General features: G+C 30.2%; 1 protein-coding gene across 2 annotated transcripts in view; it reads right to left on the reverse strand.

Moving 5' to 3' along the window:
* Positions 1–14,744: 14,744 nt before the first annotated feature.
* The window catches only part of LOC145260573 (NAD-dependent protein deacetylase sirtuin-3-like), a 78,069-nt gene continuing 67,311 nt past the window's right edge, over positions 14,745–25,502 (reverse strand). The window contains exons 8-10 of one of the 2 annotated variants that reach the window (XM_080118843.1): positions 21,765–21,885; positions 18,236–18,330; positions 14,745–15,921 (exon numbers count right to left, since the gene is read on the reverse strand). In XM_080118843.1, coding sequence (XP_079974969.1) covers positions 15,754–15,921; positions 18,236–18,330; positions 21,765–21,885 — 384 coding nt within the window. In that variant the 3' untranslated portion in view covers positions 14,745–15,753. The remainder of the gene's footprint in view (positions 15,922–18,235; positions 18,331–21,764; positions 21,886–25,502) is intronic. The other variant, XM_080118844.1, reaches the window with a different exon arrangement.

Here is a 25,502-nt window from a genome sequence, read left to right on the forward strand (position 1 = left end):
TTTGTTTACTTACCATATAATTTTTTTTCTTTACTTATCATATAATTTTTTTCTTTACTTATCATATAATTTTTTTCTTTACTCATCATATAACTTTTTTCTTTACTTCTCATATAATTCTGTTCTTTACTTATCATATAATTTTTCTTTACTTCTCATATAATTTTTTTCTTTACTCATCATATAATCTTTTTCTTTACTCATCATATAATTTTTTTCTTTACTTATCAGATAATTGTTTTCTTTACTTATCATATAATTGTTTTCTTTACTTATCATATAATTGTTTTCTTTACTTATCATATAATCTTTTTCTTTACTCATCATATAATTTTTTTCTTTATTCATCATATAATTTTTTTCTTTACTTATCATATAATTTTTTCTTTACTTATCATATAATCTTTTTCTTTACTTATCATATAATCTTTTTCTTTATTCATCATATAATCTTTTTCTTTATTCATCATATAATCTTTTTCTTTACTTGTCATATAATTTTTTTCTTTATTCATCATATAATTTTTTTCTTTATTCATCATATAATTGTTTTCTTTACTTATCATATAATGTTTTGCTTTACTTATCATATAATTTTTTCTTTACTTATCATATAATCTTTTTCTTTACTTATCATATAATCTTTTTCTTTACTCATCATATAATTTTTTTTGTTACTCATCATATAATCTTGTGCTTTACTTATCATATAATGTTTTGTCTTTACTTATCATATAATCTTTTTCTTTATTTATCATATAATCTTTTTCTTTATTTATCATATAATCTTTTGTTTACTTATCATATAATTTTTTTTTCTTTACTTATCAGATAACTGTTTTCTTTACTTATCATATAATTTTTTTCTTTACTCATCATATAATTTTTTTCTTTACTCATCATATAATTTTTTTCTTTACTCATCATATAATTTTTTTCTTTACTCATCATATAATTTTTTTCTTTACTCATCATATAATTTTTTTCTTTACTCATCATATAATTTTTTTCTTTACTCATCATATAATTTTTTTCTTTACTTATCATATAATTTTTTTCTTTACTCATCATATAATATTTTTGTTACTTATCATATAATTTTTTCTTTACTTATTATATAATCTGTTTCTTTACTTGTCATATAATCTTTTTCTTTACTTGTCATATAATCTTTTTCTTTACTTGTCATATAATCTTTTTCTTTACTTGTCATATAATCTGTTTCTTTACTTGTCATATAATCTGTTTCTTTACTTGTCATATAATCTGTTTCTTTACTTGTCATATAATCTGTTTCTTTACTTGTCATATAATCTGTTTCTTTACTTGTCATATAATCTGTTTCTTTACTTGTCATATAATCTGTTTCTTTACTTGTCATATAATCTGTTTCTTTACTTGTCATATAATCTGTTTCTTTACTTGTCATATAATCTGTGTCTTTACTTGTCATATAATCTGTGTCTTTACTTGTCATATAATCTGTTTCTTTACTTGTCATATAATCTGTTTCTTTACTTGTCATATAATCTGTTTCTTTACTTGTCATATAATCTGTTTCTTTACTTGTCATATAATCTGTTTCTTTACTTGTCATATAATCTGTTTCTTTACTTGTCATATAATCTGTTTCTTTACTTGTCATATAATCTGTTTCTTTACTTGTCATATAATCTGTTTCTTTACTTGTCATATAATCTGTTTCTTTACTTGTCATATAATCTGTTTCTTTACTTGTCATATAATCTGTTTCTTTACTTGTCATATAATCTGTTTCTTTACTTGTCATATAATCTGTTTCTTTACTTGTCATATAATCTGTTTCTTTACTTGTCATATAATCTGTTTCTTTACTTGTCATATAATCTGTTTCTTTACTTGTCATATAATCTGTTTCTTTACTTGTCATATAATCTGTTTCTTTACTTGTCATATAATCTGTTTCTTTACTTGTCATATAATCTGTTTCTTTACTTGTCATATAATCTGTTTCTTTACTTGTCATATAATCTGTTTCTTTACTTGTCATATAATCTGTTTCTTTACTTGTCATATAATCTGTTTCTTTACTTGTCATATAATCTGTTTCTTTACTTGTCATATAATCTGTTTCTTTACTTGTCATATAATCTGTTTCTTTACTTGTCATATAATCTGTTTCTTTACTTGTCATATAATCTTTTTCTTTACTTGTCATATAATCTTTTTCTTTACTTGTCATATAATCTTTTTCTTTACTTGTCATATAATCTTTTTCTTTACTTGTCATATAATCTTTTTCTTTACTTGTCATATAATCTTTTTCTTTACTTGTCATATAATCTTTTTCTTTACTTGTCATATAATTTTTTTCTTTACTTATCATATAATTTTTTTCTTTACTTATCATACAATTTCAACCTATACCATAGCTGGAGATCTTTTGAAGTAGGCCTTTATGCCATACCTTATCAAAGCCCTTTGATATGTCAAGAGCAATTGCTCTAGAAAGGAAGCCTTGGTCGAGAGATTCACTAATCCTATGAGATATAACTGTTAGCACATCTGCTGTAGATCGAGCAGAATGGAAACCATATTGCATGTCACTAAGAAGGTTATTTCTGCTGAGGTGGTTGACTACTTCTCTATTCAATATGGATTCCAGCAGCTTACTCATGACACACAGGAGACTTATTGGTTGGTACTGAGAGGGAGATGACTTATCACCTGAATTCTTAAATACAGGGCATACTGATGAGGTTTTCCAGGGTGTTGAAAAGCACTTCTCCTTGAGGCAACACTTAAACAGTTTTGTAAGTATGGGAGCAAGTTCTGGTTGAAGCTTTTTCAACACTATAATTGGAATGCCGTCAAGGCCAGTTGCTTTACTGGAATCAAGGTTCTTGATTAGCTTGGCGACCTCACGCACAGATATTTGTATGTTGCATAGCGTGTTGTCTGTTATAGGAGGAAATACAGGGAGTTGATGGCCTTCATCGCATAGAGTAGAATTAGCTGCAAAGTTCTTGGCAAATAGTTTGGCCTGGTCTGATGCTGATGAGATGACCTTGGGAACCAAGCTGCTGCTCAATTACTTTGGATTTAATGGACTGAGAATTTTTATTACTCTTTTACAGTGGTTGCTGGCAGTCCTGAAAGCAGCTTTAGTCTCAGTACATCTATTATGTTGGTAGCCCTGGAAAAAGTGATTTCTGTGCACGATGGCAGCAGCACATTCTGGGGAGAACCATGGCTGGCTGTTAGGTTTTTGTTGGAATTTTTTGGATGGTATGAATCGGTCTATGCCTACAATTAACCATTCTGTCAGGTCTGATACTATAGAGGACACATCCTTTTTAAACATGGAATGCAGAGGTAGATCAGATATGAATGTACCAAAGCTATCCCAGTCAGCCATAGAGCATCGATATACAGTACGGTGGATATATATATATATATATATATGTATATAAAAATGTAATTCTTGGTTTGTTACAAGTGAATAAATCCATATTTCTACGTTATCAATTTATTTGAAATTTTCAGACAACCCATCTTTAGAGTCGAGGGATGTTTTTATGTTATTAAAATAAATTTACCTCGCGAATTATTAAAATATTAAATAAAATAAATATATTTTTGTAACCGTCAGTGCGAACCTGCTTTGTTGATAAAACTGAACTTCCGGTTCGATTCATTTCACAGCCACGAATTGACGAAACGAAGTAATTTCATTTTCTGTTTACTCCATAAGTAAAAAAAAACCCCAAAAAAAACATAATTCATTTGTTTATCTTCCAAATTTTTTAATTTACACATTTTTTCTTTATTATATAAGGCAAAAAAAAAAGTTTGTCGCTTGCTTTTTGAGTTTTTTTTTGTTTTTCGATATAAGATTGGTTGGTAAAAGTACAGTTTTTTTTTATGGATTGGTAACTTGCTTAAATAATCCGCGCTATTTTTTAAATTCTATTTCCAGGTTTAATTAAAGTTTTATTATATGTTTTTTTATTCAATTGTAAGTTAAAATACACCCTCCCCTCCCCATGTTAAGAATGCCTTTTTAAATATTAACGTTATTATTACAACACTCTCTGCATGAGTACTGTACTTTTACCTAACAATTTAATAAACAAAACATGGTACTTATGCAGAGAAAGTACCATAATAATATAATAGAATAACAACGTTATTTAGAAATCCATTCTTAACATAGGGAGGACGTTTTGTTACTATTCTATACTTTCACCTAACAATTTAATAAACAAAAGATGGTACTTATGCAGAGAAGGTACCGTGCTGAAATAACGCTATTAAGAAAGCCATTCTTAACATGGGAAAGGGAGAGTGTTCTGTAACTATTTTATATTTTCACCTAACAATTTAATAAACAAAAGATAGTACTTATGCAGAGAAGGTACCGTGCTGAAATAATACCGTTATTTAGAAAGCTATTCTTAACATGGGGAGGGAGTTTTACATCTATTCTATACTTTCACCTAACAATTTAATAAACAAAAATAGATAGTACATATGCATAGAAAATACAGTGCTGAAATAATGTTATTTAGAAAGACATTCTTAACATGGGGATGGTATTTTGTAACTATTCTGTCCTTTCACCTAACAATTTAAAAACAAAATATGGTACTTATGCAGAGAAGCTACCCCGCTGAAATAATGACATTATTTAGAAAGCCATTCTTAACATGGGAATAGGAGTGTTTTGTAACTATTCTGGACTTTCACCTAACAATTTAATAAACAAAAGTTAAACTTAAGCAGACAAGGAACAGTACTGAATCATTAACATTATTTAGAAAGCCATTCTTAACATGGGGAGGATGTTTTCTAACTATTCTGTACTTTCGGTGCTGATGCAGAGAGTGATCTGCGCTATTTTTTAAATCGCATTTCCACGTTTAATTAAAGTTTTATGATATGTTTTTTATTCAATTGTAAGGTTAAAGTACAGAATAGGTACAAAACCCCCTCCCCATGTTAAGAATGGCTTTTTAAATAACGTTATTATTTCAGCAAGGATCACTCTCTGCATGAATACAGATTAACGTTTTGTTCTTTGCTTTTTTTTTTACCGTATTTTTTTTTTTTCAAGAAAAGCTTTTTTAACAAAGATTGAAAGTGCACGTTTTTTCATTTTTTTTTTACAGAAGTTGTTTTTATATAAGAAAATATGAATGCTTATAAAGAAATTGGGTACTCGTGCACTTATTGATCCGTGCTGAAATAATAACGTTATTATTTAAAAAGCCATTCTTAACATTGGGAGAAGAGGATGTTTTGTACCTATTCTGTACTTTAACCTTACAATTGAATGAAAAAAAACGGTAAATTTTTAGATTAGGTCCACCTCCACAATTTTCTTTTAAATGACGACTTTTGTAAGTTTTCGATTATGCTGAATACGGAAATCGCATTGAAATTTTGCAGAAATAAGTAGTTATCGAGATATTAAAAATTTGTATAATGCATTGTAATCTCTGGCAGCCATCTTTTTTACACGCTTGTGCGCGTCATAAACAAATCTATGCACGTAACAAAGATGGCCGCCAAAGAATACAATGCATAAAATAACTATCTATATCTCGATAACTACTTATTTCTGCAAAATTTCAATGCGATTTCTGTATTCAGCATAGTCGGAAACCTATAAAAGTCGTCATTTAAAAGAAAATTGTGGAGGTGGACCTAATCTAAAAAAAATACCCAAAAAACATAAAACTTTAATTAAGCTTGGAAATATGATTTAAAAATATAGCGCGGATCAGTAAGTGCATTAGCACCCATTAATCGACTCACGTGACCTTATTAACAAATATTATCAAAGGCAAGATATGTTACTTTATTACCGAAATGGATAATATTTTTTGTTTTTTTAGTGCAAAATTTTTATTCGGCTCAGAAAACACAGCGTTTACTGTTATATTTGAAAATTACAAATGGCGGCAGACTGTGTTAACACATTAGGTTTTGGAAAATGAGTTAAAACTAAAAAAAAAACTATACAAAATACTGTTAAAAACCACTGAATACATGTCCGCCTATGTCACAGTAACATATATTGAGTGAGTTCCTGACAGTATTTTGTATAGTTTTTTAGTTTTAACTCATTTTCCCAAAGTTAATGTGTTCAACAGTCTGCCGCCATTTGTATTTTTCAAATATACAGATAAACACTACATCTTTTCAAACCGATTAAACATTTTACACTAAATAAAAACACTAAAATCTTATCCAGTTAGGTAGAAAAGTAACTTATCTTGCCTGTGAGAACATTTGTTATATTTATTTTTCAACAACTTTTTCGTTTCTGTGTTTAGTAATACAAACCCGTTTTATTTACTATAACATTTAGTCGGCTCGAAGAACAGTGTTTATCAGTGTATTTGAAACATACAAATGGTGATGGACACTGTTGATGATGTTAAGTTTGAGAAAATGATTTAAAACTAAAAAACTATACAAAATACTATCAGAAACCCACCGAATATGTCAGCCTATGTCACAATAACATATAATCAGTAGGTGTCTGACATTGTTTTGTATAGTTTTTAACTGATTTTCCCAAACTTAACGTATTCAACAGAGTCCGCGACCATTCGTCTTTTTCAAATACATAGATAAACACTGCGTTTTTGAGCCGATTAAACATCTTACATTAAATAAAAACACTAAAAAATTATCCAGTTAGATAGAAACGTAATTTACCTTACCTTTGCTTTCATTTATTCGTTTTTGAACAACTTTTTCGAATCTGTGTATAGTAACACCCCCCCCCCTTACCCAAATATTAATTAAAAACTCACATTTTTTAATACAATAAAAAAGAAAACTATTTAGCGTTTCAATGGTTTAGCAACTTTCGGCTTAATCCACTGAATGTTGGTCGAGCCCAAGCCATGATTGATGGTAACTCCCGAGGATCCGGATCCAATTCTGCAAGAGTACCATTTTTTTTTTTATTTTCGCATTTTTTTTTTTTTTACTTTTTGTAGTGGATTGCTATACTAAGAATACAAGAAAAATGCATTTCCTCTTTTTATTAGAATTTTCCATTACACGAAATTAAGCCACAGCAACGCGTGGCAGGGTACAGCTAGTATGTATATATATATATATATATATATATATATATATATATATATAGTGATTGTCTGAAGACAGAAGACCATCTTTCCCTTTCTTTATTGTAGACTAGCCTAGGTGCCCGGCCTTTGTAGGTTTGGGTTGAGAAAAATAAAAAGTGGTAGTAAGCAGGCAGGCTTGAACCCGAACCGCGAAGGAGGAAAAGAATGTGAAAAAAAAAAAGAAAGAAAAGAACCGCGAAGGAGGAAAGGAATGTGAAAAAAAAAAAGAAAGAAAAGAACCGCGAAGGAGGAAAAGAATGTGAAAAAAAAAAGAAAGAAAAGATAGAGAAGAGGGAATAAACTCGAAAACGTAGGGTAATTAGTCTTCCTCACTAACCATTAGGCCAAAAAGGATAGTGAATTCAATGTGTTGGTAATTAACTTAAGAATCAAAGGAGTCACCATGCATGCGCAGAAATGAAAGTTGCTTTAAAACCTGGCCTAGGGCCAGTTAAGCTTCCCGCTTTCTGTCTTGGTATTTATTTGCTTCCCCACAAAAGCAAATTAGGCATATGGTCGTTTTTAATGTGGTGGAAAAAGAAACCTCCCCTAAAAAAAGAGGGCACTCTGGCAGTATCCAAATAAATAGTGATTGTCTCAGTCTGAAGGGTTTCCCCTACATTGACCAAGAACCAATTACAGAATAGATACTACCCGGCTGGAAGGCCAGGCGCCAGGCATTTGCATAGTTTCGCTTTATTTATACGAAAAAGACAAACAGCCGACACAACGGGAGGTGGGAATTTTTTAAAACTTGATAAAAAAAAAAAAATAATGAAAGAGACTGTGCCCATTTGCGAATCTGAGATATTATAATTTAGGAAATATAAAAAAACTTCTTATTGAAAATAACAGATGCTACACTTTGGTCTTATTTATATAGTTTATTCACTTGAAATTAATGTTAATACAATAAAAGTAAGATTAACAAATAAACAAACTTAGGGCATGAAATCCTATAAGAAATTTGAGAGGGGGATGGGTGGAGGGTGTTTCTATTTGCTACACTTTGCTCTCAGCCAAAAGGTTAATGAATCATAAAAGATAATATGATTATGGATTCATTTTTTTGTTAATCTAATAATATATTTATCTTTTAACTAACCTGAATGCTCGACATTGCCCAATGTCTATGTGTTTGTAAGTGTGTGCAAAAAATAAATAAATAAATAAAAATAATGTGGTAGTAGGCAGGCAGGCTTGACCCCCTGACACGAAGGCGAAAAAGAAAGTGAAAGAAAATCTGCCGTCTTACCGCTGCTCCATAACACGACCGGAAGTGTAAAGCGTTCAAATTTAATGTAGTCAATCAAAAAGATGACTTGCAGAAATGGTGTTGCTTTTAAACCTCCCATGAAGATGGTTTTTAATGTGGGGGAAAACCAGCTCCTCCAACAAAGGAGTACTCTGGCAGTATCCAAATAAATAGTAATCGTCTCAGTATGAAGAGTTTCCCCTACATTGTCCAAGAACCAATTACAGAACAGATACTACCCGGCTGGAAGGCCAGATGGTTGCGTGTTTGCATTCGATTAGTTTCGTATGAAAAAGACAAACAAACACTCAAAACAATTTTTTAAAACTCGATCAAAAAAAAGGTAGAGACGATGTCCGTTTGCAAATCTGAGAAATTACGATCTAGGAAGTATGCAAAAACTTCTCTCGGAATCTAACGTGAGAATCCTGACACAAAAAAACTTTCATGGACACACAAACGCACGCGACCATTTTGCCTTTTATATCATAGATTAACCGGGGTACTTGGCGTTGCCCGGGTGTTTGGAGGCGTGTGTGTGGGGAGGGGTAAATAAAAACAAAATAGAAAATAAAGAATAAGCGAACATAATAACCCTGTTTAAATATTATTAAAAAAAAACAATGTTAAAACTTCTTTAAAAAAATCGGAAAAACAAAAATGAACAGCAAACAAAAAAAAAAGTGAAAAAAAAAAGAACAAAAAAAATGGTATAAATAACCCTGTTTCAATAGCAAAACTTTAAAAATCGAAAAATAAAAATAAAAACTTACATCTCGGCTCGAACGTGCAATCGGAAGATAACAATGCTGCTACTTAACTGAGTTATGAGCGTGTCAGCGAAATTGTTTTTTTTTTTTATATTTAAACTTTTTTGCGCATGAAGGAACGATTTTTTGGTGCCCCCCCCCCCTCTAGAAAACCGCTCAGTTGAGGGTAAAGGAATTAATGTTTTTAGTCAATTTTTGGATATTTCTTGTCCAAAGGGTATAGATTTAAAACATTTTGGTCAGGTACCATCGCCTCTGTCAAAAGTTTTTGCGATACATATAAACACACACACACAAACAGACATTTTGCCTTTTATATATTATAGACTAGTAGGGGTGCCCGGGTGGAGGTGTAAAAGAAAAAAAAGTGTCAGGCAGGTTCGAAACCGTGATGCAAAGGCGGAAAATAAAAGAAAACGTGACATCTTACTGCTACGCTACGAGGCCATAGGAAGTGAAAAGCGTTCACATTTAGCGATCAAAAAGTTGACATGCAGAAAATGAAACTTAAGTGTATGAGTTCATGCGAGGAAATGAAAAAACGCACTAATGTTTGGCCAGTTAAGCTTTCAGCCGTATTTGTTTCACCACGATGGTAGGGGAAACCAGCTCCTCCAGAAGAGGAGCTCTGGCAGTGTCTTAATGAATAGCAATTGTCTGATATGAAGGGTATTCCCCATAGTGATCAAAGCTTATTGCCTTCAGCACATGCTGGCCACGAAGGCCAGCGATTGTTTTTTTTTTTCCGAATCAGTTTCGTTTTACACGAAAAACACCAGCAAACACGCGACAGAATGGAATAGCGCGGATTTTATAAAAGTCGATCAAAATAAATCTAGAGACGATGTCCGTTTGCAAATCGTAGATATTATGATCTAGGGAGTATATAAAAAAGTTCTAAAACATAGTAACCCCTCCCCCCCCCAAGACGTTGCTGGACATCCGTTTTGTCTTTTATATATATAGTAGCGGGTGGGACCTGGCTTTGCCCGGGTGTGTGTGCTCGGGCGGGGGTTGTTAATCAAAACATAAGAATAAGTGAAGTAAATATTTTTAAAAAATGTTAAAACTTTAAAAAATAACAAAAAAAAACACAAAAAAAACTAACGTAAAGCAAACGAACAATGTTAAATGTAAAGATCGGAAAAACAAAAAATAAAACGCGAATGTGATGGAAAAATAAAACAGAAAAACGAACGTTAAAACTTCTTTAAAAAATCTGAAAAAAAGAAACAAAAAAAAAAAAACACGTGAAAAATGGCTTAAATAACCGTTACAATATTAAAAATTAAAAAATCAAAAAAAAAAAAGACACGTCACACCACGATTCGAACCCATAACCTTTAGATAATGACCCCGCGCTCTAAGCAATTGAGACGACATTGACGAAATTGGATCGGCTTTTTTAATATTTAAACTAAATCATGTTCCGACGTTGTATGACGCATGCGTAGAAGCGAATTTGTCATCAGAAGACGGTTTTTGTGACCCCTCCGTGTAGAAAACTGATGATTTTAGGGTGAAGGAATTAATGTTTTTGGCCAATTTTTCGATGTTTGTCGGGCGAAGGTTGGAACTTTAAAATCATACCAATCTCGTGAAAATCCGTGACCCGTGTCGAAAGTTTTTGCGAGACATACAAACACATTTTCGCTTATATATATATATATATATATATACATACAGGGTGACCAAAAAAAACAAAAACAAAATGGAGGCCATCTAGAAGATATGCTGTAGAATGGAGAAAAAAAGGCCAAAAACCCTAGTGTTTTGATGTGATGTTTTGAATATAATAAACTAGTCATGACCAAAGTTTTATTTCATTTGGACAAAACACTAAGAAACGGGGCCGAATTAGAGTCGGGGCCCGTTTTTTTTGGAGTCATGCTGTATATATAGATTATTCATCCATTTCCATGTATTTTTTATATTGAATTTTTCCTTTTTATCTTTTAAATTTACTTTCATACACACATAAATGTATACATGTGGAGATGTGATCAAGATGCAGTTTCTATCTTCTGTGGGAACGAAGGTGACTCTTCAAACCAGCACTGCTTTTTACAGTCACAATCATGCCGAGAGGGAGGGATGCCATCTGGTACTGGTATTCATATAACACTTCAGACTCCCACTTGATTTGCAGACCAAATAAGACATTTCCATGTGATCGCTTATCGTTAAAGATGATAGTGTTTGCGTTTGTGTACTTATTATTATATCATTTATTATTGTTTGTTATATCGTTTACTCTTAGGTTTCCGTTGCTAGTTGTTCTCTTTTACGTTTCTTTTTACAGGTCTGTGTGTTCTTATCAACGTTCTTACTTATATACGTGTGTGTGTGCTCTTATGTATGTTACATGCAGTTCACTGTTATATGTGGGTGTGTGTGCTCTTATTCTTACACCATTTCTTGCCTCGAAAGTCTCAGAGACACATACGTGTAAATGTATAATGTGTACATACCTGGTTGCCTTGCCCAGCATATGCCTTCTGGTCGCTGGTCTGCAATCTCGTTGGGGAGTGGTCACTGCAGACAGATTCATTAATGACAACAAGATGGATTAAACCTTCAATTTTTTATTAAAGGCAAGCCTATATCTGAGACCCTGGTTGTCGGAGAGCTGAATCTCCGATCTACATTCTCTGCTGCCCAAAACCAACTCTTAGCCCATGTGGTCGTCAACCGGAAGCCTACGACCACAATTCCCGTGTCACCCCTAATTTCTGGTGCATTCTCTCTAGTTTGATAGCTGTCAAACCTAACGTTTTATGACCCTGCCAACTCGCTGATGGGAGATGAAAAAATACTTACATAACTTTCTATTTCTAAAACTACCTATATAGCAATTAAGCTGGGATTCCCAATACTACATTATGACTAGCTAAACCAGCTCCCCATAAAGTCATCTTGCCGCATAAACCATAAATATTGTTCAACACCAAATCCTGACATATTATTCTTCTGAATATCATGTTTAATTTTCACAATTACATTTTTCTTCTCAACCGCGTTACAACTGTGATAAATCACAAAGTGCTGATTTACATGATCCCTGGAAACACTCTCCCAACTAGACAAATCAATACTGAGAGCTTTTAGGTTACCCTTGATGTTTTCCTTGAAACATTTCTTTGGTTTGTGTAGTGAATACGTTCCTTGCATAATTTTGCCATAAAACAGGCGTTTGAGTAATTTCTCATCATCCATCCTTGTTAGATGTTCAGCCCACTTCATCTGATTATGTATAATCAACTTTTCAAGGCATGGTCCATCAGTTCACATGAGGACATCTGTATCAGGTGTAAAAGAGCCCCACTTGATGCCCAGAATTTGTCTCAGAAATTTCTGGTGTAATATCTCCATGACGTTTATGTGTCTAAAATAAGTTTTAGAGAGGTGAGTATGGTCTGACAGAGGTATAACCCTTCGTACAAAGATTAGTGTCTATCAATCTTACATTTTACCATACTTACTTCTGAAACCTGGACAATATATATGTATGCCTACATACACGCACAAACACTGGTTCCTGTTAAATCACGTAAGTTAAGCAATGTTAAACCTGGTCATTACTAAATGAGTGACAATTTAAGAACATCAGGTGTTTTCTGCTTATATTAACACGGTTTCCAGTCCTTGATTTCTCTTTGTCACTATAACCAAACAGTGCTGATTCACGAGAGGTGTAGTTGAAAATTGGCAACTTTTGCTTCACAATTAAATTCATTTCGTTACAGATGAAGGTAATGTATAGATTTGGGAACACTTCCATTGTCTTTCCGGGAGAATTTTATAAGTATGATTTTAATTTTGTAATATATTTGAAATTCTAAGGGAGTTATGCCCTTATAGAGAATTCAGGTCAACACTAAGAGATTTAGGCACACTTTCATTGTCTTCGTTGTAAGTAACACATTTTTAGATTTCATATAGATTTCCTAACCTTTCTTTTTATAGGGAACACAATATCACACACATACACACAGACATTGAGTTTTATATAAAGATTTGTTAATATGAAAAATATTTGGTGTCCATGGAATATGTTGATTATTTTTAACTAAAGTTTGACATAGCAGATTTTAACTGAATTTTAGCTTTTGCTACATGTTTTGTGTGTAGCTGTTTTGTTTCTTATACATTTATTATTTTTATGTTTACAATATTTCCAGTGGTTGACTATTGAAGAATTTTTTAAAAAAAACTAAGAAAATTTTCAGGAAAATTTTGTTCAGTCTATAACAGAAAAATTAATTGAATTAGATTCATTGTTTTTATCATCAATAGCTGTTTTTAAGAAATAACACCAAACCCTCTGAAAAATTAAAAAAAAGAAAGAAAAAGTTTATTTAAATAAAATAAAATATGGTGTATGGTTACATAAACACAATCACGTTTCGATCCTATATTTTATGTAATTGATTTGATAGTAAAGTTTTTATACTCTTTAGTTTCCCCTTAATTGTTTATATACATATAATTAATAAAGGAGAATCATTTTACCCCTGACTCTTAGGACGGACAGTAATAAAAAGAGATTAAAGATAAAACATCAAAAGTAAATGAATGATCAAAAGTCAAAAGTTTCCATGTAAAAAAAAATTTTTTTTTTAAACATTTTCTACATATAGATTTGAATTTATTTAAATCCAGGTCGAAATGATGGCAAATGGACTGGATTAAAAAAAAATATAACAAGCATTTGACTACTTGAATGAGTAGGTAGAACTTAAAAAAAAAAAAAAAATACAGTAGAACCCTGGGATACGGCGGCTCTAGAATATGTTTTTTTAGGTTACAATGTGGAATACAATATTTTTCCAGCCCCTGGTTACGGTATTTGCCCCGCCTTATGGTGTTATTTATGATATTATTTGATTATATACATGTGTATTATATACTGTACTGTATTTTGTTACTAATTTTTAATGTCGTATCCCGGGGTTCTACTGTAAAAAAAAAAAAAAAAAAAAAAAAAAAAACTTACTTAAAAAAGAAATTCACAAGTAAAGTTTTACAAAGGAATATATTTATACCTGTGAAATAAGTTTTACGTAAAAATTTAGAAAATGAAGCATTTGTGTGCCTGTAGGAGTATTCCTTTTTCAGTCACAAAAAAAAAAAAAACAACATTAAAGAATTAGAAAATATTTTTTGTATCTTTTAAAAGTGCCAGAAATTCTTTTTCTTATCAATTAAGCTTCCTCTTAATTTTTTCTATCAAACCAAATCAATTATATGTGTGTGTGTGTGTGTTTTATGTTGCTGAATTTTCAAAATCAGATTCAAAATAGCAATCTGTTCTTGCTATTATTTTTTGTTTGTCTCCACATTAGCATGGATATATTTTATTTCGTTTCAGTTTTGTTTTTTTGAAAATGCTTATTCCAGAAAACTTTTACAGTGGAGACATTTTCTCTTATTCAATGAATATTCTTAAGAATTAAAGGGAAGTAATCACGTGAAGAGTTATTTCCCTTTACATCTGCAAATAAATATATTTTTAAACGTTCAAAAATAAAGTTTTGTTCTTTACTATTAATGAATTAACATCAAGTATTTAAAAAAAACTTTAAAAATTAATTGCTCAAAAAAATTTAATTATAAATTTATAGTAAAAAAAATTTATTTGTTAATATCATTTTTCCTTTTACTCTCAGCCAACACCAAATAGATACAACTATCAAATAAATAAAGCAACACTATTCTACAAAACAAATTGAGGTACCAATAATGTAAACAAAAAATAAATAAAAAATTATCTCTCCTACTATCAGCAGCTAGTTGGTGCAGAAGATGACAACATTATTAGAGTTGTGATATTGAATCTCGGCATGGATATGGCTGCGTATTATTTTATGATAAATGATCTAAAACTAATTTCCAACTGCCACATAAATGTCATAAAATTTTCTCAGTGTATATGTATCTAGCCACACTGATGTGTTCTAAAGGATGAAACAGCTGTCTGTGGATGGTGTTAATATCTAAAAAGTGACAACTTTCACTTTATAAAACTTGTGATTCAATTGTAAAAAAATGTAGTATTGAAAATATCAAAATATTTCTTAACAAAAAACAACAACCTTGTTTCTTTGGTTTGTTTGTCTTTTTTGTCATCATAAAAATTGGGCTGCTTCTTTCCAATCACACCGACATAAGGAAATTCTTTATTTTCAAAAATTTCTTTTTTGTGTGTGCGTGTGTGGACGTTTACTCCAATTGTCGTTAACTCTTAGAATTGTGGTTCATTTCAATAAAAATTTTTTAAAAGTTTTGGTTTTTCTTTAAAATTTTAATCAATCATTGATTGAATTCATGTTAGATTGCACCAACACTATTCTCTTGATGCAGATGACTGAAATATACCATGCTCTGATGTATTAAGTAAAATTTCAAACCAAAAAACAAAAAATCTATTAAAATGCATCAAGATTCTAAAAGTAGCCAGACCTCAAATTTGACAATTTAAAAAATAAGGCGCTTTTTTTTTTTTTATCTGGTTGTACGATTGGAAAAAGCATTAAAGTCCATCACAAAATAAATACAAAAAAAAATAAAATAGAGATCAATAAAATTTTGATCATGTCTGTTAAGAACTGGAAGTTTTTGTCTTTGATTTCTCAACTTTCAAATGATCAGCGTTTTTGGAAGAGATATTGTCTGTCTCCTTTGTCACCCTAGACAAAGATGTAGGAGTGTCATCAGCTCCGCCATCAATCAAAGGAGAAGTCTTCAAATCTTGGTGAAACTGCTCAGCCTTTTAAATAAAAAATATAAATAAAAGAAAAATTAATTACAGTAAACACAAACAAAAAATGAAACACAAATGAAACGTAAATAAAGTTCAATCTGTTTGCAACTTTGCTATCCAAAAATGAACACATCTTTTTCTATTACCTCAACTTTTTCAGAAATAACCATAAAAATACTGCATTTCACAGATGCTAGCTAATTTTATAAGAACGATATTAAAGTTTTTTTAATATACAATGCAAAAACATTTCAAGTTTATTTTCTTGAAAGGATATCATTAGTAAAAATTGAAAATTTGGCAGTTCTTGTTAAATTATTATGATGCCCAGTCTCCTTGCTTGGATGAGTTTATGTACAAAGATTTTTGTGGTTTTTGTTTTCAAGTACTGTCTCTTGTTTGTACTTGTACAATTTGCCTGCATGTTCAAAGTGCAGTAAATTGCAAAGCTCCCAGTGTGCTGACTTTCCCACGTATCCATAAGGAAAAATCATTAGTAAAAATCGATTTGTGCACAGTGTAAACATTTCGCTTTTTTTCCAACATTTTTAATTTGCAGCCAATTTCACTTTATCCTCAATCATTAATAATTTAGTTTGTTTTTGCTACCAATATTTTCATAATAGACAGTATAACAAAATAGAAATGATCTAAAACTGATTTTCAACTCGTCATGTCGTAACATACAGATTTGCCAGATAAGTTTATCACGTGCGTGTGTTGGTATAGATAAGGTGATTTTATTTTTACTAATGATTCATCATTTTATCAAAGTCAAAATCCACTTGAGTACAACAATGACAAACAAAAAAAAAAGAAAAATCAGGTTTCTGTGTGTGAAAGTAGTAATTATACTATATATACTGATATTTGAATAAACATTTAAACAATTTTACTCAAATATTTCTACTAGTGATCAAGGACTTAAAATTAATCCATTTTAGATTTAAACACAAAAAAAAAAATCCCACATTTGCTTAAAAAATTTTTATTACAATTTTCGACGTGTGTGTATGAATTTGGCTTCAGAACCTTAAACAACATCAAAAAAAAAAAAAAAACAAAGTTTATGTTAAACAGAACAGGAAGACACTGGAGAAATCACGAAGAAACATTTAGTTCCACAATTGCACAATTGATCCAAGCAGAAATCATTGCCATCAATTTAACATCAAGGTTAACATGCTGGCATGTGTTGGATGGCTTTTAGAAACTGACTTCCAAACTAACGTATCTTTGGCCAGATCTTTATTTCCATCCTTATCAATTTCTCTCATGCTTTCTTTGACCTTCCCTTTAAAATTGGACTGGTTACCTAAATAGTATGACATCTACTTACCTAAGAATTTTCATCCATCCTCTCTATGGGGCCATACCATCAAAGTCTCCTGTTATGCACACATCTCCCTATACTGTTCAGATTTAATCTTCCTCTGAAGTCATAAAAACACTAAGGCTGTCTTTAAGACACACATTACACATCCATTCTATTTTTCTCTTCGCATTTCATTCCATGCAACACAAACACATGTCCTCAATTCTCACAAATTAGGTTTCGCTTCCATACGTGCCTGACAGATTGAAGTAACTTTGAAATAAAATTCAGTTAAAATCTTTGCTTTTTATAACATTTAAATATGTCACTCTTTTCAATATTGCTATTGTCCATTGTTGCGATTATATAAATTAAAAAAAAAAAAAACCCAAAAAACAAAGAGTTGAGAAACATTGATCTAACAGAGTTGGGGTTTTGCTTGCAGAAAGGGGATTTTTGTATTTCTGCTGTGTTTAAAAGAAGGACAACATATTGATATATGAAAATATAACAATATAACTTTATTATCAATGATTGGTTGTTAGGAGAGAAATGTATGTACAGGAATTTGACAGGTTGATTCTTCTCTGGCCCAAATTGTCAACCAACCCTGATATCCATTTCGGGTTGTTATTAGATAAGCAATTGTGAACACCTGAAACACTCCTTAAGGGTGATATTGTCACTTAAGCAACACTGCAAGGGGTTTTTTATTCGACCATTGCTGTTTCACTGAATTGACCAGACTCTGTAACCTTTTGATTATGTTCTTTTTGACAATTGATCAAATTTGTTCACAGCAAGTGCCTGTGTCAGGTTCAAAATTTTTTTGGTACATTTGATAATTATTTTGTTGTTTTTTTACATTTGTTGCCAGGTGTACACTTTTGTCAGAATGATTTCTCCATATACACGGCATAAATATCCAATAGGATGTCCAGAGTGAATAATGGTTAAGTCTTTAATCAGATTAATTTGTGTGAAAGTAGATGCAAAAATGCTTACGTATTCGTGCCCTTCTGATTCTTGCAGCAATTTCAAAATTTCCTTCTGCCAACCAAGTTGTGTAACTAAACTTTCCAAATTCTTTGTCAAATCACCTGCAGCAAAAAAAATACAAATGTTTTTTTAAATAAAGAAAAAAAAATGAACATCTAGAAATAAACAAGCAAAATAATCTGCAACAATAAAAGTATTTTTAGATGCATTTATCCAATATTATCCAATATATTTATCCAATATAATTATCCAATATAAACCAATATAATTATCCAATATAATTCAATATAATTATCCAATATAATCCAATATAATTATCCAATATAATCATCCAATATTATCCAATATAATTATCCAATATAATCCAATATACATGTAATGAAAATGGTATTTCAAACTTACTGTCTGAGCGTATTATAAAGATGAGTGAACGCATTTAAAAATCTCATTTCAAGCTTAAGCATGGCAGATCAATGAAAATATTTCAAATGTAAATGTAACAAACTAACAAAGATGCTTATGATAAATTTTTGTGATTATTTAATGATACTTAACTGGCCCAGAAGTCTCTGTATATTAATAAAGAAAAATCTTTATGATTTGAAAAAACGAAAATATCAAAAAGTTTTATTTTTAAAGAAGATCACATTTTATGACTAACCATTATGTGGCCAAAATTTTGCCTGCCATTTTGAAAACAATCTTAAACAAATGGAGATAACTTTATAAACCAACTTGCGATATTTATATCATAATTATTTATATCATAATTATATATATTATAATCATTTATATCATAATCATTTATATCATAATCATTTATATCAATCATTTATATCAATCATTTATATCATAATCATTTATATCATAATCATTTATATCATAATTATTTATATCATAATTATATATATCATAATTATTTATATCATAATTATATATATCATAATTATTTAGATCATAATCATTTATATCATAGTGCTTTCAAATCACTTAAAAATTATTTTCTGGTACTTGTACCGACGTAACTAACCATCTGCTCAGTTTTGCTCAGAACATGACGTCATGCACTCGGGTTTGACTGTAACCGATCAATGCAGGGCAAAGGAGCAGTCGATCTTTTAGGAAGTATTGGGAGAAAAAAAAAAAAAAAGAAAAAAAAAAGAAAATGGAACCATCCGGGAGCTTCTTGACAATTATTTTTTGGAGTTTATGTAGAGACAAAAATTTGTAATGATCCTTTCGTCTCCATCTGAAACCATATATCAGAAAATCTATCTGGTTGGTGAAGTTTCTTCCATATCTCCCCCTACTTTGATATCATCTGATGCGACCGTAGAAAAGTCTATCTAATGCTAAGGGAATATACCAGCTGTCTTAAAAAAAAAAAAAAAAAAAAAAAATCAGTTGTCCAGCCCCACCTTACATGAAACAAACAAAAAAAAAAAATGTTTATGAAAAGAAAAAAAAACATTACAAAAAGTTTACATTAGTTACAAAAAAGTAATACCTGAAAAAAAAAAAAAAAAAAAAAAAAGTGCTTTTTAAAAAAAGATTTGTTAAAAAAAACTTGTTGAAAGTGTTCTGTTTTGGGTTGTTTTAAAAATGGAATTTAAATTTTGTTCCGTTTTAATTGTATTTTTTTTTTTAAATTGCTCTGGTCCCACATTTTAAGAAATGGTCGACATAAAAAAAACCATAAAAACCTTCACCAAATGAACCAAAAGCCCCCTCTTTGAATTTAACTCTGACAGAATGTCTGAGACCACATCACTCCGAAAAACACATTTAGTATCAGCAGATGTAAAAATAACATTTCAAATTCTCATTTAAAAAAAAAAAACAAAAAAAACCTTTTTATGAAAATATCTGACGAGAGCGAAACGAAGCTTGAAACGCGGTATAAAAATATTTTAAAATAAAAAGCTGAAAAAAAGTTGAAAAACCCACAATTGTTGATGGCTACACTCTTTTAAATATATATATATACACACACACATATTTTTTGTGTGTCGATTTTATTATATTTAAATGTTTTCTTCAGTATTTTCCTTGAGTAGCGTTGTTAGGCTTTGATAATCGGCGACACTCGGCAAAAGCTGGCAGTTGACGTCATGTTCTGAGCAAAGCCAAGCGACCAGTGAGTTACGTCTGGTTCAAATTCTGCACAAGTACCGATTTTGAGTATAAAAATAAAACTACTTGATCAATCTACATGATTTTTGGAATATGATATTTTCATTCCGATATGGGTATATACATCATATAGATTTTTTGCATTTTGATTTTTTAATATGGGTGAATTTTGGACAAGAACCAATAACTCAATTCTACAGTAGCAATAAAAATACTAACAATGTAATGTCTAATAATGTTGCTATGCTGTGGTAATTCTTGCTAATTCTTGTTGCAATGCTATTGAAAACTTAAGCTGAATAGACTGACCAATCTCTTATGTGGATACATCCATTCAATCTATTACGGAAATAATGTTTTAAATTGAAATGTGACCAACCAAGAAACCAAGCCTTTCATAGAGATTCATCCGAGGAAGGAGTGATAATGATAAAAGAGGAATTATTGTCTTGTTCGACTCAACCAAATGTTTGCATCTTCTGTTGAATGGTTGCAGCATCTTGCTCTTTTCTCATAATGATGAAAATGATAATTTTTAGTCTTTATTTTTTATTTTATTTAAATTTGTCAAGAGTTTCAGATATCTGAACACAGTGTGATGATGTACAGAAATGAATCCTAGCCAGTTAGAGGTGAGGACATGTGCTGCATGAAAATAAATGTGATATGATGTGAAGATAAATGTGATATGACAGACGTGTAAGGTTTAGTTCACATGATCTCAGAGGAAGATTAAATGTGGCCAGTATAAGACGTGTGTAGAAGAGTAGACTTTTATGGTGTGGTTAGCTTAAAAGAATGGATGAGAGTTCTTGGGTTAGTAGATGTAGAAGAGTTGAGGTAGCAGGTTCAGTTCATAGTGGAAGGCCAAGGAAAACAGGGAGAGATAAAAATAAACCTGAGAGAAACACCTGGCCAGAGAAAGTTTACTCTGGAAGTCAATTTCTGAAAAGTGGCCACCACATACCATCATGTAAAATGGATGTTAAACTGAATATAATAATGATTCTCATAGTCACATTTATGGTAGAAAAAGCAAGAGAAAATGTGCAATGCGACACAGTTGAGAACAGTTCAGCCTACTCCTTCTCCTTCCATTTAAATGTAAATCATTGCTTGTTGCAATTAACAGAGAAATTTATTTTTCAAATATTTTATTTTCGGATTTTAATATCACACAACTCATGTAATAAACTTATCAAAAATGGCTATTTGTACATGATTATGATATATATTGTTTAACAAGTTGAGAACGTTTAAAAGTTTATAAGATTTAAGCATTGTTTTTGGTTTATTTGTGAGTGAATAACCTGTCTGCAATACGCTTTTGTTCTTATCAATTTCCCTATTACACATTTACTTCAAAAGAATTCGATAAAATCTTTCAGTGGGAGCTGCAAACCTTTAACAGTGAAATCCATCGTTCGTTTTTGTTGCTTGAAAGGACCCACTGGTTGCATATTAAAAAGAATTCGAGGAATATCTGGTCGAACAGAATTGATGATACCAGCAAATGGTTGAACCTGAAAGAGAAATTAATTTGGGAATTTTATGACAAGTTATTGCCAATGTAATTTACGAAGAAAGACAAGTTTGGAATTCAAAGAACATGAGATGAAAACATAAAAAGAATGATTAACAGAAAATGTTTTTTTGTCGTTTTAAATTATTAATGAAAATATAATCATATATGTTTTTTTTTGTTTTTGCGATATTTTTTGAATGAATGCAATTATTTATAGAAAAGTGCATTTTTACTTACTTGCAAGTTGGGAATAATTTTCCCTTTGACAAATTTGGTACTCCCAAATGAGGAGCGGCATATGTATTGTTAAAATATAATTACCCACTGACACACGTTCTTCTACAACTCAGAGTTGCTGAATTTTCCTAGATTCAGCCACTCTGATGAGTCGTAGATGACGAAACATGTGTCAGTGGATAATTATATTTTAACAATACATATGCCGCTCCTCATTTTGGATTACCAAATTTTTCAAAGGGAAAATTATTCCCAACTTGCATTTAAGTAAAAATATGTCTCTTTGGATTTTTATGCCATCCCTTTTTTGCTTTCTCAATCTCATTGAATCTCTATAAACTTTCTCTAACTGTTAAATGACTTTTTTGATGCAAGTATGATTAATTTCATATTGTTTGTTTTCTCTAATGCATTAACCTGCAAAATTTATTGTATATTCTGCAAACTTCTTCCCTCTGAGGAGAAGAATTGCATTCTTCGAAACTCCATGGAATAAGTTTTTGTTTTAAAAATCTGTACTCTTTGTCGAATAATTAAAATTTTGTACACTTTCCTTATAGGCTTATTAGTTCTTTTTGAAAATTTGAATAAATTTTCAAAAATAAATTTTTTATTTTAATGAAAGATGAAGAATAAAAGTTATAATTTTATTATATCGTCAGAATAATAAGGAGTTAAGGAAAATTTAAAGAAAATCCTCTTTAGGTCATGGCATTTCGAAGCTAAATGTTTCTCATCAGAATCGGAGAAAGGCCAGAATTATGCAAAATGCAAATATAGAAAAAAAAACTAATGAGATTTAAAAATTAAATGAAGGAAAAGGATAATATGGTAAATAGTAATTAAAAGTAGGTTCAACACATATGAAGGAAAAGGATAATATGGTAAATAGTAATTAAAAGTAGGTTCAACACATATGAAGGAAAAGGATAATATGGTAAATAGTAATTAAAAGTAGGTTCAACACATATGAAGGAAAAGGATAATATGGTAAATAGTAATTAAAAGTAGGTTCAACACATATGAAGGAAAAGGATAATATGGTAAATAGTAATTAAAAGTAGGTTCAACACATATGAAGGAAAAGGATAATATGGTAAATAGTAATTAAAAGTAGGTTCAACACATATGAAGGAAAAGGATAATATGGTAAATAGTAATTAAAAGTAGGTTCAACACATATGAAGGAAAAGGATAATATGGTAAATAGTAATTAAAAGTAGGTTCAACACATATGAAGGAAAAGGATAATATGGTAAATAGTAATTAAAAGTAGGTTCAACACATATGAAGGAAAAGGATAATATGGTAAATAGTAATTAAAAGTAGGTTCAACACATATGAAGGAAAAGGATAATATGGTAAATAGTAATTAAAAGTAGGTTCAACACATATGAAGGAAAAGGATAATATGGTAAATAGTAATTAAAAGTAGGTTCAACACATATGAAGGAAAAGGATAATATGGTAAATAGTAATTAAAAGTAGGTTCAACACATATGAAGGAAAAGGATAATATGGTAAATAGTAATTAAAAGTAGGTTCAACACATATGAAGGAAAAGGATAATATGGTAAATAGTAATTAAAAGTAGGTTCAACACATATGAAGGAAAAGGATAATATGGTAAATAGTAATTAAAAGTAGGTTCAACACATATGAAGGAAAAGGATAATATGGTAAATAGTAATTAAAAGTAGGTTCAACACATATGAAGGAAAAGGATAATATGGTAAATAGTAATTAAAAGTAGGTTCAACACATATGAAGGAAAAGGATAATATGGTAAATAGTAATTAAAAGTAGGTTCAACACATATGAAGGAAAAGGATAATATGGTAAATAGTAATTAAAAGTAGGTTCAACACATATGAAGGAAAAGGATAATATGGTAAATAGTAATTAAAAGTAGGTTCAACACATATGAAGGAAAAGGATAATATGGTAAATAGTAATTAAAAGTAGGTTCAACACATATGAAGGAAAAGGATAATATGGTAAATAGTAATTAAAAGTAGGTTCAACACATATGAAGGAAAAGGATAATATGGTAAATAGTAATTAAAAGTAGGTTCAACACATATGAGGGAAAAGGATAATATGGTAAATAGTAATTAAAAGTAGGTTCAACACATATGAAGGAAAAGGATAATATGGTAAATAGTAATTAAAAGTAGGTTCAACACATATGAAGGAAAAGGATAATATGGTAAATAGTAATTAAAAGTAGGTTCAACACATATGAAGGAAAAGGATAATATGGTAAATAGTAATTAAAAGTAGGTTCAACACATATGAAGGAAAAGGATAATATGGTAAATAGTAATTAAAAGTAGGTTCAACACATATGAAGGAAAAGGATAATATGGTAAATAGTAATTAAAAGTAGGTTCAACACATATGAAGGAAAAGGATAATATGGTAAATAGTAATTAAAAGTAGGTTCAACACATATGAAGGAAAAGGATAATATGGTAAATAGTAATTAAAAGTAGGTTCAACACATATGAAGGAAAAGGATAATATGGTAAATAGTAATTAAAAGTAGGTTCAACACATATGAAGGAAAAGGATAATATGGTAAATAGTAATTAAAAGTAGGTTCAACACATATGAAGGAAAAGGATAATATGGTAAATAGTAATTAAAAGTAGGTTCAACACATATGAAGGAAAAGGATAATATGGTAAATAGTAATTAAAAGTAGGTTCAACACATATGAAGGAAAAGGATAATATGGTAAATAGTAATTAAAAGTAGGTTCAACACATATGAAGGAAAAGGATAATATGGTAAATAGTAATTAAAAGTAGGTTCAACACATATGAAGGAAAAGGATAATATGGTAAATAGTAATTAAAAGTAGGTTCAACACATAAGGGTGAATCAAAAGTGTAGTATATATGTAGGTAATATTTAAAAAAAATATAGGCCACTATATTGGGATTATAAAAGAAAGGAAAAAAAGATATAGGAGTAAGTGAAGACAGAGGGGAAGGAGGTGGAAACAGTAAGTAGGGGATACAGAAATACATATAAAAATAAATAAAATAAAAAATTAAAGTAAAAATAAAAATTTGAAAGTGAAGAAAATGGAATGAGAAAAATGTTCAAAAAGGAGTTTAAAATAAGTTCAGAAATAAAATATAAAATAAAATTATACAAGTTCCAGTGAAGTCTTTAGTTTAAGGTTCCAAGGTGAAGAATATGGTAACTGTTTACAAATCCAACCAGGTAAAAAGTTGTGAAGCTTCAAGTTTTGGTACAATCCTTGCGAATTCAGAAAATATTTGTATAGCATAGCAAAATCCTTAGAATACTGGTAAAATCCTGTGATTTGATTTGAATATAGAAAGATCCAGGTAGGAATTTTCAAAA

Source organism: Euprymna scolopes, chromosome 36 (assembly GCF_053919585.1).
Source record: "Euprymna scolopes isolate OS-2025 chromosome 36, ASM5391958v1, whole genome shotgun sequence".
NCBI lineage: Eukaryota > Metazoa > Mollusca > Cephalopoda > Sepiida > Sepiolidae > Euprymna > Euprymna scolopes.